This window comes from Pelophylax lessonae (genome assembly GCF_965119305.1).
Source record: "Pelophylax lessonae genome assembly, chromosome: 6".
Taxonomy (NCBI): domain Eukaryota; kingdom Metazoa; phylum Chordata; class Amphibia; order Anura; family Ranidae; genus Pelophylax; species Pelophylax lessonae.
Genome location: NC_138773.1, coordinates 327,793,423 through 327,811,099, shown reverse-complemented (window position 1 = coordinate 327,811,099; position 17,677 = coordinate 327,793,423). Strand labels below are relative to the sequence as shown.

Sequence of the window (17,677 nt, the reverse complement as noted above, 5' to 3'; positions counted from 1 at the left end):
AACCAAATTTATGTAATTTTTTCCCCACAAATATAACTTTCTTTTGGTGGTATTTGATCACCGCAAGTTTTTTTTTATTTTTTGCTAAACAAATAAATAAAAAAAGACCGAAAAGTTTGAAAAAAAAAAAAGTTTTTTTTGTTTATGTTATAAAATTTTGTAAATAGATAAGTTTTTTCCTGCACTGACGAGCACTGATGAGGCCGCACTGACAGGCCCTGATGAGGAGGCGCTGATGATGAGGCACTGATGATGAGGCACTAATATGCAGCACTGATGGGTGGCACTGATATGTGGCAGTGATATGCAGTATTGGTGGGCACTGATAGGCGGCACTGATGGTCACTGATGGCCACTGATAGGCGGCACTGATGAGCATTGATGGGCACTGATAGGGGGCACTGATGGGCACTAATAGGCAGCACTGATGGGCAATGATGGGCACTGATAGGGGGCACTGATGGGCACTAATAGGCAGCACTGATGGGCAATGATTGGCACTGGAGGGCGGCACTGATAGATGGCAATAATGGGCAGTGGTGGGCAGCACTGATAGATGGCAATGATGGGCAGCACCGATGAGGAGGGCACTGCCAGGCTCCCTGAGCAGTGATTGGCATCCCTGGTGGCCACGGGTGGGCAATCCCTGATGGCTCTAGTGGCATCTCCCAAGGGTCTGCACTGGTAATCAATGCTCTGATTAGCAGCACAGAAATCCCCCCCCCACCCGTCAGGAGATCCGCCAATCGGCTCTCCTCTACTCGCGCCTGTCAGCACGAACTGAGTAAAGCCGATCAACGGCACTTCCTCTTTACTATGTGACCAGCTGTGATTGGACACAGCTGGTCACATGGTAAAGAGCCTACATCATAGGCTCTTTACCGGAATCAGAGATGCAGTGTGTCCGAGTGACCACCGCACCACCGATCGCCGCTTTGCGTGCCCCCCCGGGGTCGCGCAGAGTTGTCTATCCTGTTGGACGTCATATTACACCCAGCCAGGATAGAGCAACCTCTTGCGGCCGTCATTTTGCTATATGACGGGCGGGAATGGGTTAAAAACATTACATAGAACCCCCAAACATGATATATTTTCTGAAGGCAGACACCCTGGAGAATAAAATAGTTGCAGCACTGCCCCCGTAAGGTTGGTTGTTTTGTGTTTATTATAAATTAGGAGAAGGGAATAGTGGGATACTCCAAATTACCTATGCACAAGTGGTTGAGGACTCCTATCTTCAGGTACAGCCAGGCTGTTGATTCCTCCTGCCACTATGGGGGAATTGGGAATTTAGTCTCTTTTCCTAAGACGACTTTGTGAACTAGCAATTATCTTCAGGACACTCTCACTAGCACCCTCTTTCTTCTTCACTGCTGACACCCGTCCACTGACTATCCTACACTTAGAGGTGGCCCCCCTCAGGTCAGGCCCCTTGACACGAGTCCCTGTACTCATGATACTGTGGTCCCAGGATCTCCAGTGTCTCCCCCTCAGTCAGCTCTCCTGAATCTCTGGGTTCAGCTCCTCTCATCCATTCCTCTGGCCTTCAGGACGACCTCCTGCGACCGCATGCCACTGCTACAGAGGAGGAGGCAGCTACCCCCTCCCTCTGGGACTCTGCTCTCCAGCCAAAGACCCCGCAGCACATGTGCTCCTGGCAGTGGCGGTCCGTCCATTGGGGGCGCAGGGGCGCCGCCCCCCATCCATGCATCCGGCCCCAATGGGTTTTTTTTTTAAGCACCTGATTAGAGCCAGGGGCTCTAATAGGCTTTTTCGGGGCGCAGTGAGCCCACCCAGTTGTGTGACAATAGCGAATTAATATTCACTATTATCACATTTATCACACTGATTCTCCTCCCAGCCAATCGGGAAGTGGGTTCTGTGACCCCTTTCCTGATTGGCTGAAAAGAGAAGCGATTTTACTGGCCATTGGTCAGGAAGAGGGAGGAGACGCACGGCCAGAGGAGGTAAGAACGCTGGCTGTCCGTCCGTCCCGCTGGGGAGGGGGGGTGGATTTGCCTGCTGGCCGGCCGTCCGTCCCGCTGGGGGGGGGTGGTGTATTTGCCAGCCTGCCAACCAGCCGGCCTTCCTTTTCGCTGGGTGGGGGGGGGATGGTGGATTTGCCTGCTGCCTGGCCGTCCTTTGTTCTCGCTGGGGGGGGGGGGTGGATTCCCCCCCCAAACATTAAAACTGCGAGCTCCCGTTACATGGCGACAAACGTCAGTACCGTATATTTCAGTACCGTATATAAAAGTCCCTACAGGTCATCAGGTTAGAGATAGCTGAGAATAATGCGAGAATTATTGATCTCACTCCAGATTCGGGCGGGGAGTAGAGAGTACCTGGAGTGGAGCTTCAGCCATAAATGGGGGTCAGGAGAAGGCTGGGAAGAGGGAAAGTGTGTGGGGGGGGGGGGGCGCTGCACCATGGGCCCCTGCCCCCAATCCATAAATGTACATTTCTATATGTATGTATGTGGGGGCGCAAAAAGTTTTGGGAGTGTTTTAAAATTCTTGGGTGTAACTTTACATTTTTTATACTTTTTATATTAATTTTTTTCACCAAGCTTTATTTTCCATCATGTAGGGGGCAAGAAGTCCCCATGTGATGATTTTTATGGTGACAGGTTCTCTTTAATGAGACATCAGGGGTCTAAAAGACCAAAAGAGCCCTTATCTCTCACCTGTCTCCTCATCCTAACCCAACCCCTAACACATAACCCCAAACCCTAATCTAACCCCTGACCTAACCTCTCACCTTAAGCTAACCCCTAACACATAACCCCTAACCCTACCTTAACCCCTAATCCTAACCTAACACCTAACCCTAACCTAACCTCTAACTTAACCCCTCACCCAAACCTAGCCCCTAATCTAAACCCTCACCATAACCTAAGCCCTAAAAAATAACCCCTAACCTTAACCTAACCCCTAATCCTAACCCTAACCTAACCCCTAACCCTAACCCCTAACACATAACCCCTAACCCTAACCTAACCCCTAATCCTAACCCTAACTTAACCCCTAACACATAACCCCTAACCCTAATCTAAATCCTAATCCTAACCCTAACCTAATGCCCAACCCTAATCCCAACCCCTAACCTAACGCCTAACACCTAACCTAACCCCTAACCCTAACCTAACCCCTAACACATAACCCATAACCCTAACCTAACCCCTAACCCTAACCTAACCCCTCACCCTAAACTAGCCCATAACCTAACCCCTGACCCTAACCTAACCCATAACCTAACCCCTCACCCTAACCTAATCCCTAACCCCTAACCTAACTCCTCATTCTAACCCAACCCCTAACACATAACCCCAAAACCTAATCTAACCCCTAACCTAACCTCTCACCCTAAGCTAACCCCTAACACATAACCCCTAACCCTACCTTAACCCCTAATCCTAACCCAACACCTAACCCTAACCTAACCTCTAACTTAACCCCTCACCCAAACCTAGCCCCTAATCTAAACCCTCACCATAACCTAACCCCTAAAAAATAACCCCTAACCTTAAGCTAACCCCTAATCCTAACCCTAACCTAACCCCTAACACATAACCCCTAACCCCAACCTAACCCCTAATCCTAACCCTAACTTAACCCCTAACACATAACCCCTAACCCTAATCTAAATCCTAATCCTAACCCTAACCTAATGCCCAACCCTAATCCCAACCCCTAACCTAACGCCTAACACCTAACCTAACCCCTAACCCTAACCTAACCCCTAACACATAACCCATAACCCTAACCTAACCCCTAACCCTAACTTAACCCCTCACCCTAAACTAGCCCATAACCTAACCCCTGACCCTAACCTAACCCATAACCTAACCCCTCACCCTAACCTAATCCCTAACCCCTAACCTAACTCCTCATTCTAACCCAACCCCTAACACATAACCCCAAAACCTAATCTAACCCCTAACCTAACCTCTCACCCTAAGCTACCCCCTAACACATAACCCCTAACCCTACCTTAACCCCTAATCCTAACCCAACACCTAACCCTAACCTAACCTCTAATTTAACCCCTCACCCAAACCTAGCCCCTAATCTAAACCCTCACCATAACCTAACCCCTAAAAAATAACCCCTAACCTTAACCTAACCCCTAATCCTAACCCTAACCTAACCCCTAACACATAACCCCTAACCCTAACCTAACCCCTAATCCTAACCCTAATTTAACCCCTAACACATAACCCCTAACCCTAATCTAAATCCTAATCCTAACCCTAACCTAATGCCCAACCCTAATCCCAACCCCTAACCTAACTCCTAACACCTAACCTAACCCCTAACCTAACCCCTAACCCTAACCTAACCCCTAACCCCAATCTAACCCCTAACCCTAACCTAACACATAACCCCTTACATATTCCCTAATGTAACCCCTAATCCTAACCCTAACCTAACACCTAACCTTAACCTAACCTTCAACAAATAACCCTTAACCCTTACAGTAAGGAGACCAGAAACAAGGAGGGCCATGTAAAATAGCAGCCATATCATTAGGGCCTCGCCCCAGAATATCTCCTTGTGTCTGACTGAACTGATACAGCCACCAGAAGGAAGGTACAGGAGTTTAAGCGATTAATTCCTCAGTCTGATAAGAAAGATATTCTCCCCAAACCAAACTTTAGAGAGACAGAACAAATAGCAAAACATTTGAATTTAGCAATACAGGAGTTCATAGATCCCTTTCCATCGATTCTAGGGAATGTACATCCTCAAGGTTTCCAAGATATGAATAGAATTCCCCATCATTTTCTGCTGATGCATGAATATGATATACAACAATCACAGGGAAAGGGAGATTGCTGGGTTTGTTCTCATATGCATTCAGGAGAAAATATATTCCCAATGATAGCAAAACCATTATCATTATCTCAGCTGATGAATGAGACGTTATGTTAGTGATAAGCTTGAGCAAGCACAATAAATACTTAATACATAAATACTTTAAAATACCCTTACAATGCGTTTAGAATCTCTTTGAAAAAGTGGGCACCACAATCTATGGGTTTGATAAGAAGTATTCACAAACCCCACTTCTGGTACCACCTGTGAGGATCCCGAGTTTGGGTGCACCCTTGGTTTGTCCTGTGGATGAATCTTCAGCTAGCCGGACAATCAATAAAAACCAATACGCAATAGCTTGGTTCTAATGACTGCGTTTATTTCTATACATCGTTGAGAATATATAGCTTCAAACCACAATATTTCCCTATACCTCCCATTAATTTAATCCTCCCCTTACCCTATTATCCAATTAATTAACGTGTTTACTTAATCTACCCAGTTACATGAAAAAAAAGGTTAAATTAAAGTACAAAAGTTCATATGAAAGCATGTCACATTTGTGACACAGATAACAGATGGAACATAACACATTCACCACACAGGGTCGGCCTTAGGTGTTCAGGCGCCCTGTGCGAGCTAATCCTGTGGCGCCCCCACATGCACGCATTTTCTTGCACTTTTTTTGCACTTTATTTGACTTTTCTTTTTTATGATCACTAATAACTTAGCCCCCCTTACATCAGAGACCCTCACAGAGCCCCACTTACATCAGAGACCCCACCACACAAAGCCCCCCTTACATCAGAGTCCCCCCCCACACAAAGCCCCCCTTACATTAGAGACCCCCCCACACAGAGCCCCCCTCACATCAGAGACCCCCCACACAAAGCCCCCCTTACATTAGAGACCCCCCACACAGAGCCCCCCTCACTTTAGAGACCCCCCACATCAGAGAGCCCCCCACATCAGAGAGCCCCCCTTACATCAGAGCCCCCCCACACAGAGCCCCCTTACATCAGAGCTCCCCCCACACAGAGCTCCCCTTACATCAGAGCCCCCCACATAGAGCCCGCCCCACATCAGAGCCCCCACGCAGAGCCCCCCTCTAATCAGAGACCCCCCACATCAGAGAACCCCCCCACACAGAGCCCCCCTTACATCAGAGCCCCCCCCACACAGAGAGCTCCCCTTACATCAGAGCCCCCCCACACAGGGAGGAGGAGGAGCTGACGATCTCTCTCCTCTGGCGTCCCTGCAGAGAGGAGGAGGGATCAGTCAGCGGCGGTGTCTCTGTGGCTGAGCTGTGTGTAATACACAGCTCAGACAGCAGCAGTAGGAGACCGAGGCACAGCCGCACGGCGGGAGGTAAGCGGCGGCCGCGGCCTGTGTTGACCCTGTAGCCGCTTACCTCCCGCTGTGAGGCCTGATCTTCTGCGAGCTGTGATGGTCACACGGTGCCCCTGTTGCCCATGGTGCCCTGTGCGGCCGCACAGCTCGCACACCCCAAAAGCCGGCCCTGTCACCACAGTGTCTGTACATTTGTGGTCACATAACATTTGCAAAAGCATCTCTCATTGCTGAAGAAGATTATAGCACTAATCTTCCTATTAACTATCAATTATTAATTATTGCTTGCTGTATAAAAGAGTTATTCAAGCTATATCAATCTGCAAATCCAGGTTATGTGTATATTGTAGCAAAAATATATGATATATATTGACAATATTCCTATCAATTATTATATATGGAATATCTCTCATAGCTTTTGCATATCTTAATCTACAAACATCCTGTCTTAGATGATTATCTCCTAAACTGCAAACTAGATATCCGGCATAAGCTATAGCAAGTGTGACATTATGTCTTACATGAACCACAAGCTAGATATCTGAAATTATAAGCAAAATATATATTTATAACCATATACTGCAAATTCAAAGGGCAACTCTAACCTTCTGCAAAACATATATTGATATGTCATTATGCTAAACTGAACATTCCAAGATGATTCCATTTCCCTTACACTTACCTAATCCGTAACCTTACACATAACCCCTCGCCCTAATCTAATTCCTAATCCTAACCCTAACCTAACCCCTAATCTAACACATAACACATAACCTCTAACCCTAACCTAATCCCTAACCCCTAACATAATTCCTAATGTAACCCCTAATCCTAACCCTAACCTAACACCTAAACCTAATCTAACTCTTAACACAGAACCCCTAACCCTAACCTAATCTGTAACCTAACACATAACCCCCTCACCCTAATCTAACCCCTAATCCTAACCCTAACCTAACCCCTAATCCTAACCCTAACCTAACCCCTCACCCTAATCTAACCCCTAATCTTAACCCTAACCTAACCCCTAATCCTAACCTAACCTAACCCCTAATCCTAACCCCAACCTAACCCCTAACCCTAACATATAACCTCTAACCCTAACCTAATCCCTAATCTAACCCCTAACCTAACCCCTAACCCTAACCTAACCCCTCACCCTAACCTAACCCCTAACGCTAACCTAAGCCCTCACCCAAACCTAACCTCTAACCTAACCCCTAACCTAATCTCTAACCCTAACCTAACCCCTAACCCTACCCCATACCTACCCCTAATTTATCCCTAACACATAACCCCTAATCCTAATCCACATTTTGCTGTCACATGTGTCAGGGGTTGATATTAAAAAAAAGTCTTCCTTGCTATGAAAACGCTCCTGTATGACATTGGCGCCATCTAGTGGCTTTTCTTCTATTTGCCATATAAAATGCAGCAATTGTATATGAAAATCTGACAGAAGTTGCCACAGTATTTAAATATACCTCCCAGTAGCTGTATACTGTCATTGGGTGACATCATTACCCAGATATGGTCATGACTTGATTTTAGTCAATGATATCACCCAGGATCCCCGCCGGCTTGCTGACGTACAAAATGTGGGGATTGTGTATTTGTGAGGGGGGGGGGGGGCATGATGGATTTGGGGGTCCCTTATTCTATATTTCCACTGTACTCATTCAACTGGGGGGGCAGATTTATGGGGATCCCTTATTTTATATTTACCTTGTATTCATTCACCAGGGAGGGAGTGCAGAAATCTGGGGGTCCCTTATTTTATATTTACCTTGTATTCATTCACCAGGGGGGAGTGCAGAAATCTGGGGGCCCCTTATTCTATATGTACCCTGTACCCATTCATAGGGGGTGCAGATATCTGGGGCCCCTTGTTGTATATCTACCCTGTACTTATTCACCTGTGGATGCAGATAATTGAGGGGCCTCTAATCTATATATACCCTGTACTCATTCACCTGGAGGGGGGGCATAGATCTTGGGGGCTCCTGTTTTATATATATCCTGTACACATTCACCTGGGGGATGCAGATATCCAGGGCCCCTTATTCTATATATATCCTGTACTCATTCACCTGGGGGGGGGGGGGTTGCAGATATCTGGGGGCCCCCATTCTAAGGGCAGTTTCACACTGATCCGCTGAGGTTTGGCTGCAGAGCAGTGTACTCTCAGTTTTCATGTATATTGAAAATTTGGTTTGCCTATTTGCTGAATTGTGAACAGCCTGGGTTAGGGTAAAACTCAGGTTCAGCCTGAACACCAAACCTGAACCCCAAGCTGATCTCTACTACTGAGCAGTGACGAGTGAATCTGCCTGTTTGTAGGAAACGTCTGGCGAACTCAGCTTGGAAACTTGGAACTTTAATACCAACCCCACTGAAGTCAATAGCCGGCAAAATTTGGAAATCAGTTCTGTTCATTTTCCATGCGAATAGTCAAGGGACTGTCAAAGAAAAAACATGGGGAGCTGGGCACATGTAGCAAAGAGGTCTCTTAGGGGTGTCCTCACTTTTGTTGCCAGCGGTTTAGACATTAATGGCTGTGTGTTGAGTTATTTTGAGGGGACAGCAAATTTACACTGTTATACAAGCTGTACACTCACTACTTTACATTGTAACAAAGTGTCATTTCTTCAGTGTTGTCACATGAAAAGATAGAATAAAATATTTACAAAAATCTGAGGGGTGTACTTACTTTTGTCATATACTGTACATAGTATTATAAATAATATATGATAGGCATTATATTATAGACATTATATTATATACATTAAATTATATACATAGTATTATATACATTATATTATACATATTGTATTATATGCATTATATTATATCCATAATATACTGTACATTGTGTTATATACATTATATTATATACATAGTATTATACACATTGTATTATATACATTATATTATATACATTGTATTATATACATTATATTATACACATTGTATTGTATACATAATATTATACACATTATATTATATACATTATATTATATACATAATATTATATACATTATATTATATACATTATATTATACACATTGTATTGTATACATAATATTATACACATTATATTATATACATTATATTATATACATAATATTATATACATTATATTATATACATTCTATTATATACATTATATTATATACATTATATTATATACATAATATTATATACATTATATTATATACATTGTGTTATATACATTATATTATATACATAGTATTATACACATTATATTATACACATTATTATACACATTCTATTTTATACATTCTATTATACATATTGTATTATATGCATTATATTATATCCATAATATACTGTACATTGTGTTATACATTATATTATATACATTGTATTATACACATTATATTATAAACATTGTATTATATACATAATATTATATACATTAAATTATATACATTATATTACATGCATAGTATTATACACATTATATTATATACATGGTTTTATATACATTTAATTATATACATAATAATTTATACAGTATATGATAAATATTAAATGATATACATTATACTATACACATAATATTATATGAATTGTATTATATATGTTATATTAAATAAATGATATACATTGTATTATATATTTTATATTATACACATTATGTAATAGACATGATATTATACACATTATATTTTATACATTATTCTTCCATGTCTATACTGTCATAAACGTTCTGGGAGTGCATACAGGATTATGCCCAATAGATGGCGCTGTCCTCCTGCTATATTTTTCCTGCATCTGCAATCTCTGATCTGTAACAGAAGTAAGTACCCCCCTGATCTGGTGAGATGGACAGAACATTCCAGCAGGAAGGACAGGGCACCCCTGGGAGAGGAGATTTATCATGCAGTGGAAACATTCACACATTTTCTGCATGAAGAGATTTTCACCTCCCATTCTCCTTTATCCCCTCCATGTCATTCAGGAAACATTCCCACCCCATAGAGGTGTGAGGAGCATTGTGGTGCATTGGGTCCTCCCAGAACCATTATAGACTCTTTGGAAATAATTTATTTATTTATTTGGGGGGGGGTAGAGAATGTAAGAGTAACCCCCCCCCCCCCCCCCATCAAATCCCATCTTTATCACTGTGTGTACAAAGGAGCATGGGGGAGCTCATGTCCATAATGGGGGCTGTGGTGACACAGCCCCAAATGATCCACAATGACTTAAAGCGGTAGTATCCCGCTTTTTGACACTTTTACCTACAGGTAAGCCTATAATAAGGATTACCTGTAGGTACAAATAATATCTCCTAAACCGGCATGGTTTGGAAGATATTTACAGTGCATGCAGCCGCTCGCGCGAGCGGAGCATGCGCTCTGAAGGTCCGGGGGGACCTTCAATTAATTTGCCGGGAGCTTGCCGGAAAATCACTCCCGCGCGCATGCGCGGGAGTGACGTCATTGCGGCTCCGGCCAATCATCGCGCCGGAGCCGTCTCTTCCGGCCAATCACCGCGCCGGAGCCGCCAAACCAGGAAGAGACGGCGAGGGATCATGGCAGCGCCCGCAGCGATGTCCGGGGGTCCGTGTGGGGGCTTCGTTCTAAGGTAAGTTACACATAATGGGCTAGTATGCGATGCATACTAGCCCATTATGCCTTTGTCTTGCAGGTTTTTTTTTTTTTCCCTAGGGTTTACAACCGCTTTAAAGTGATACGGTCCAGAAATATTTAGACAGAATAAAGGTGGATAAAGCGCCTGGACCAGATGGCTCCACCCACCCATCCTAAGAATTGAGCTCTGTAATTTCAAAGCCTTTGTTTCTAATTTTTAGGGACTCGTTAAGGACTGGAATAGTAGCACTGGATTGGCGTAGGGCCAATGTGGTGCCTATGTTTAAAAAGGGATCAAAGTCTTTACCAAGTAACTATAAACCTGTCAGTGTATCTTCTATAGTCAGGAAGATATTGGAGAGTTTATAGATCCCATAGATGAGTTCTTACTGGAAAAAAATATGTTAGCAACGGACAGCATGGATTCATGAGAGACAGAAGATGTCAAACAAACCTGATTTCTTTTTATGAGGAGGTAATAAAACCTTGGACAGAGGGGGGGATATGATCTCCATGTATAAATACATAAGGGGGGGGGGGGGATATGATCACCATGTATAAGTGCCAGTTCACACTGATGCGATGCGGGAAGGCTGCGAATTCGCAGCCTGTTCCCGCATCGCACACGCACCCCAGGCAGTTCACACTGCCATATGCGATCCGCTGGGGGTGTCAATGTAATCTTAACGACACCCCCAGTTTGATCGCATATCGCAGTGCGATCGTGCAGTTCGCACAGGATCGGATCGCACAAGTGTGAACCGCTGTGCGATCCGATCCTGATGCGGCAGCAAAAATGCCTCCTGTGCGTGTTTGCTGCGGGTGCGATGCGAATTTAGCCATACAAACTGTATGGCTAAACTCGCACCGCACAGCTGATCGCACAGCCGATCGCATGTCATGTCGGAGCAGTGCGCTCCGACATGACATGCGAACCCCGCACACGCAGTAGTGTGAACCGGGGCTTAATACATAAGGGGGGATAGGATCTCCATGTATAAATACATAAGGGGGGATATGATCTCCATGTATAAATACATAAGGGGGGATAGGATCTCCATGTATAAATACATAAGGGGGGATATGATCTCCATGTATAAATACATAAGGGGGGATATGATCACCATGTATAAATACATAAGGGGGGATATGATCGCCATGTATAAATACATAAGGGGGGATATGATCGCCATGTATAAATACATAAGGGGGGATATGATCGCCATGTATAAATACATAAGGGGGGATATGATCGCCATATATAAATACATAAGGGGGGATATGATCGCCATATATAAATACATAAGGGGGGATATGATCTCCATGTATAAATACATAAGGGGGGGATAGGATCTCCATGTATAAATACATAAGGGGGGATATGATCTCCATGTATAAATATATAAGGGGGGATATGATCACCATGTATAAATACATAAGGGGGGATATGATCTCCATGTATAAATACATAAGGGGGGATATGATCTCCATGTATAAATACATAAGGGGGGGATATGATCTCCATGTATAAATACATAAGGGGGGATATGATCTCCATGTATAAATACATAAGGGGGGATATGATCTCCATGTATAAATACATAAGGGGGGATATGATCTCCATGTATAAATACATAAGGGGGGGATATGATCTCCATGTATAAATACATAAGGGGGGGATATGATCACCATGTATAAATATATAAGGGGGGATATGATCACCATGTATAAATACATAAGGGGGGATATGATCTCCATGTATAAATACATAAGGGGGGATATGATCTCCATGTATAAATACATAAGGGGGGGATATGATCACCATGTATAAATATATAAGGGGGGATATGATCACCATGTATAAATACATAAGGGGGGATATGATCTCCATGTATAAATACATAAGGGGGGGATATGATCACCATGTATAAATACATAAGGGGGATATGATCTCCATTCGTAATTACATAAGGGGGGATATGATCTCCATGTATAAATACATAAGGGGGGGATATGATCTCCATGTATAAATACATAAGGGGGGGATATGATCTCCATGTATAAATACATAAGGGGGGATATGATCTCCATGTATAAATACATAAGGGGGGGATATGATCACCATGTATAAATACATAAGGGGGGGATATGATCTCCATGTATAAATACATAAGGGGGGGATATGATCTCCATGTATAAATATGGTGGGGGGTCAGTGAACATCATGGGGGTGGGGGAGGGGGGTCAGTGAATATTATCGGGGTGGGGGAGGGGGGGTTAGTGAACATTATGGGGGTGGGGGAGGGGGGTCAGTTAATATTATCGGGGTGGGGGAGGGGGGGTTAGTGAACATTATGGGGGTGGGGGAGGGGGGGTCAGTGAATATTATGGGGGTGGGGGAGGGGGGTCAGTTAATATTATCGGGGTGGGGGAGGGGGGGTTAGTGAACATTATGGGGGTGGGGGAGGGGGGGTCAGTGAATATTATGGGGGTGGGGGAGGGGGGGTTAGTGAACATTATGGGGGTGGGGAGGGGGGGTCAGTGAATATTATGGGGGTGGGGGAGGGGGGGGGGGGTCAGTGAATATTATGGGGGTGGGGGAGGGGGGGTTAGTGAACATTATGGGGGGGTGGGGGAGGGGGGTCAGTGAATATTATGGGGGTGGGGGAGGGTAATGTAAAGGGTTGTAGTGGTGAAGGTGTTAACAACACTTCGCCTGTTGAAGGGCTGGGCTCAGGATTTTGTTGTGGGCGGGGATGATGTGGAAGGCGGGGATTGGGGCGGGACAGGTTTAGAGGGTCTTCTGTTCTAATGATTATGGAGGGGGCGGAGCGATGGCGCGGTTGGGGCGGGGCTGGCCAAGAGGTTCTCACATTCCCTCACAGAGGGGAACGTGTCAGTATTATGAAGGGGGCGGAGATGAAGGCGGGTCTTTGTATATCGGGCGGATCAGGTTTGTAAAGGGGGCGTGGTTGTTTCCGCATTCCCTCTCGGAGGGGGCGGGTGATGATTATGAAGAGGGCAGTATCGGGGCGTGGTTGGTTTCGCATTCTCTCTCGGAGGGGCGGATCAGGTTTATGAAGGGGGCGTGGCTGTCTTGCATTCCCTCTCTGAGGGGACGGATCAGGATTATGATGAAGGCGGAGAAAGGGGCGGGTTTGTCTCCATTTGTCATATCAGCGTTATATAAGGGGCGTCGTCTCTCTCGGAGGTTTATAAAGGGGGCGCGGCTGTCTCTCATTCCCTCTACGAAGGGGCGAATTAGGGTTATGATGAAGGCGGAGAAAGGGGTGGGTCTTTCTTTATCGGGGCGGATCAGGATTAGATAGGGGCTGTGGCTACCTCTTTTTCCCTCTCGGAGGGGCGGATCAGGTTTATAAAGGGGGCGTGGCTGTCCTGTATTCTCTCCAGCAAGGGACGGAATGGGGTTGCGATGAAGGCGGAGAAAGGGGACGGGTCTGTCTCTATCAGGCGGACCAGGATTATGAAGATGGGCGTGGCTGTCTCTGATGCCCTCTCGGAGGGGGCGGATCATGTTTATAAAGGGGGCGTGGCTGTCTCTGATTCCCTCTCGGAGGGGGCGGGTGAGGATTATGAAGGGGGCGGGGCTCTGTGTCGGTCGGGTCTCAGTGATGGCCTCTCAGCGGATCGGTAGAAGATGAGAGCGGACGCCGTCCTCCTGATCTCCGCCCTCCTGTCCCGGGCACCGCGCACTGCCTCCGGTGAGAGCCCCCGAGTGGGCGGGAACTTCTCATACAAAGTATCGGGGTGGGAGGGGCGGAATGATACAATGTATCTTCTACATCCATAGAAGTGATCGGAGGAGGGGGGGGGGGGCTGTATACAGAGATAGGAGACCCCCCTCCCCCCTCTTTATATAAACTTATCCATCATTTATATATTTTTATTATAAATCGGTAATAATCCCCGAATATTTCTTTCTGATATTTATTGGTGATCCAGCCAGTAAGTCTGTTGTTTTTCCAGCAGAAGAAGCTGTCCTGCAGATGTAGCAGTTACAGGGATGAGACAAACCATTTCCCACTGACGGGGGGCGCTCGCAGCGATCGGATTTTATTTATTCCCATAAAACTTTTATCCCATAAAGAAGGAACATTGTAACCGAATATAAATCATTATTATCTGATTATATTATTATTATATAGGATTTATATAGCGCTGACAGTTTACGCAGCGCATCAGAACCACTCTTTGTGTTCAGCACTTTGTGATTTAGTCCCTGACAAGTCGCACTCCATGCTGTGCAATCATTGAACTGTTCTATTGGACGCCACTAAAGTCGCTCCGACTTAGAAAAAGTTTCCTCCGCTACTTTGGGGGCGACTTTGGAGCGGCTTCCATTGACTTCCATTAAAGAAGTCGTTTGCAAGTCCCGCTGTAGGGGGGCGGCCTCAGAATCGGGCGACTTTGAGCCCCCGGTTCACATTTGTGCGATCATGTGATTCGCAGCGCACTGCTCCTAAAATGACATGCAATCTCTGTGCGGTGCATACACTTTGTACGGCTGAATTCGCACCACAATCGCACTTAACACGCACATGACCCTTTTTTTTATCCGCAGCAGAATCGGATGGCATGGTGGTTCACAATAGTGCGATCCGATTCTGTGCGAACTTGCAGATCGCACTGCGATATGTGACCGCGACTGGGGGTGTCGTTAACTTTTAACCACTTAAGCCCCGGAGGATTTGGCTGCTAAAGGACCAGGGGTTTTTTTGCGATTTTTTTTACTGCGTGACTTTAACGGACAATTGCGCGGTCGTGCGACGCTGTACCCAAACGAATTTGGCGTCTTTTTTTTCCCACAAACAGAGCTTTCTTTTGGCGGTATTTGATCACCTGTGCGATTTTTTTGATCACGCGCTATAAACAAAAAAAGAGCATCAATTTTGCAAAAATAACAATATTTTTCACATTTTTTTTACATGAAATTCCCCCCCAAAAAAATGTAAAAATCAAAATTTTTTAACATTTTCGGCCAATTTGTTTTCTGCTACATATGTTTGGTAAAAAAAATCGCAAAAAGCGTATTTTGATTGGTTTGCGCAAAAGTTATCGCGTTTACTAACAAAGGGAAAGATTTTTGTCATTTTTGTTGTTTTTTTTTTTTAACGCGTAATGGCGGCGATCTGCGATTTTTTTTTTTGCGGTACTGCGACATTGCGGCGGACAGATCGGACCCTTGACTGACATTTTTGACACTTTTGGGGTTACCAGTGACATTACTACATTAATCAGTGCTATATATATGCACTGTTACTGTAAAATGACACTGGTAGTGAAGGGGTTAACTTTATTTGGGAGGGAGGGGCTGTGTGTATCCCTAGGGGCGTGCTTTCTACTGTGATTGGCTGTGGCTTGAGCTGTAAGGACACTGATCAATGGATCTACATAGTAGATCCATGTGATCAGTGTCTTTGCAGCGAGGAGAATGACAGGTGGCTTGTTTACACAAGCTGCCTGCCTTTCTCCCTCTCCCCCGCCGATCGCAGAGTGGCCGGCGGACATCGGGTCCGCTGGTCACACGCGTAGGGGGGTCCGTGACCGCGCGGGAGCGCGCCTCCGGGGGCGCACGCTCGCTCCCTAGACCCTCACAAGCAAGCGACGTAGCCCTACGTTAGTTTGCCTGTGAGGGGCTGACCGCCGATGTAGATAGTCGTGCGGCGGTCGGCAAGTGGTAAAGAAGTCGTTTGCAAGTCCCACTGTAGGGGGGTGGCCTCAGAATCGGGCGACTTTGAGCCCCCGGTTCACATTTGTGCGATCACAGAGATCTCATGTGATTCGGAGTGCACTGCTCCTAAAATGACATGCAATCTCTGTGCGGTGCATACACTTTGTACGGCTGAATTCGCACCACAATCGCACTTAACACGCACAGGACCCTTTTTTTTTATCCACAGCAGAATCGGATGGCATGGTGGTTCACAATAGTGCGATCCGATTCTGTGCGAACTTGCAGATCGCACTGCGATATGTGACCGCGACTGGGGGTGTCGTTAACTTTTAACCACTTAAGCCCCGGAGGATTTGGCTGCTAAAGGACCAGGGGTTTTTTTGCGATTTTTTTACTGCGTGACTTTAACGGACAATTGCACGGTCGTGCGACGCTGTACCTAAACGAATTTGACGTCCTTTTTTTCCCACAAACAGAGCTTTCTTTTGGCGGTATTTGATCACCTGTGCGATTTTTTTTGATCATGCGCTATAAACAAAAAAAGAGCATCAATTTTGCAAAAATAACAATATTTTTCACATTTTTTTTACATGAAATTCCCCCCCAAAAAAATGTAAAAATCAAAATTTTTTAACATTTTCGGCCAATTTGTTTTCTGCTACATATGTTTGGTAAAAAAAAATTGCAAAAAGCGTATTTTGATTGGTTTGCGCAAAAGTTATCGCGTTTACTAACAAAGGGAAAGATTTTTGTCATTTTTGTTGTTTTTTTTTTTTAACGCGTAATGGCGGCGATCTGCGATTTTTTTTTTTGCGGTACTGCGACATTGCGGCGGACAGATCGGACCCTTGACTGACATTTTTGACACTTTTGGGGTTACCAGTGACATTTCTACAGTAATCAGTGCTATATATATGCACTGTTACTGTAAAATGACACTGGTAGTGAAGGGGTTAACTTTATTTGGGAGGGAGGGGCTGTGTGTATCCCTAGGGGCGTGCTTTCTACTGTGATTGGCTGTGGCTTGAGCTGTAAGGACACTGATCAATGGATCTACATAGTAGATCCGTTTTATCAGTGTTTTTACACCGAGGAGAATGACAGGTGGCTTGTTTACACAAGCTGCCTCACTTTCTCCCTCTCCCCCGCCGATCGCCGAGTGGCCGGCGGACATCGGGTCCGCTGGTCACACGCGTAGGGGG

The 17,677-nt window shown here is 45.2% G+C and overlaps 1 protein-coding gene across 1 annotated transcript in view; it reads left to right on the top strand.

Moving 5' to 3' along the window:
- The first annotated feature begins 14,368 nt into the window (after window positions 1-14,368).
- The window catches only part of ITGB5 (integrin subunit beta 5), a 105,110-nt gene continuing 101,801 nt past the window's right edge, over window positions 14,369-17,677 (top strand). The window contains exon 1 of the mRNA XM_082260898.1: window positions 14,369-14,502. Within this exon, the coding sequence (XP_082117024.1) occupies window positions 14,439-14,502 (64 nt within the window). The 5' untranslated portion in view covers window positions 14,369-14,438. The remainder of the gene's footprint in view (window positions 14,503-17,677) is intronic.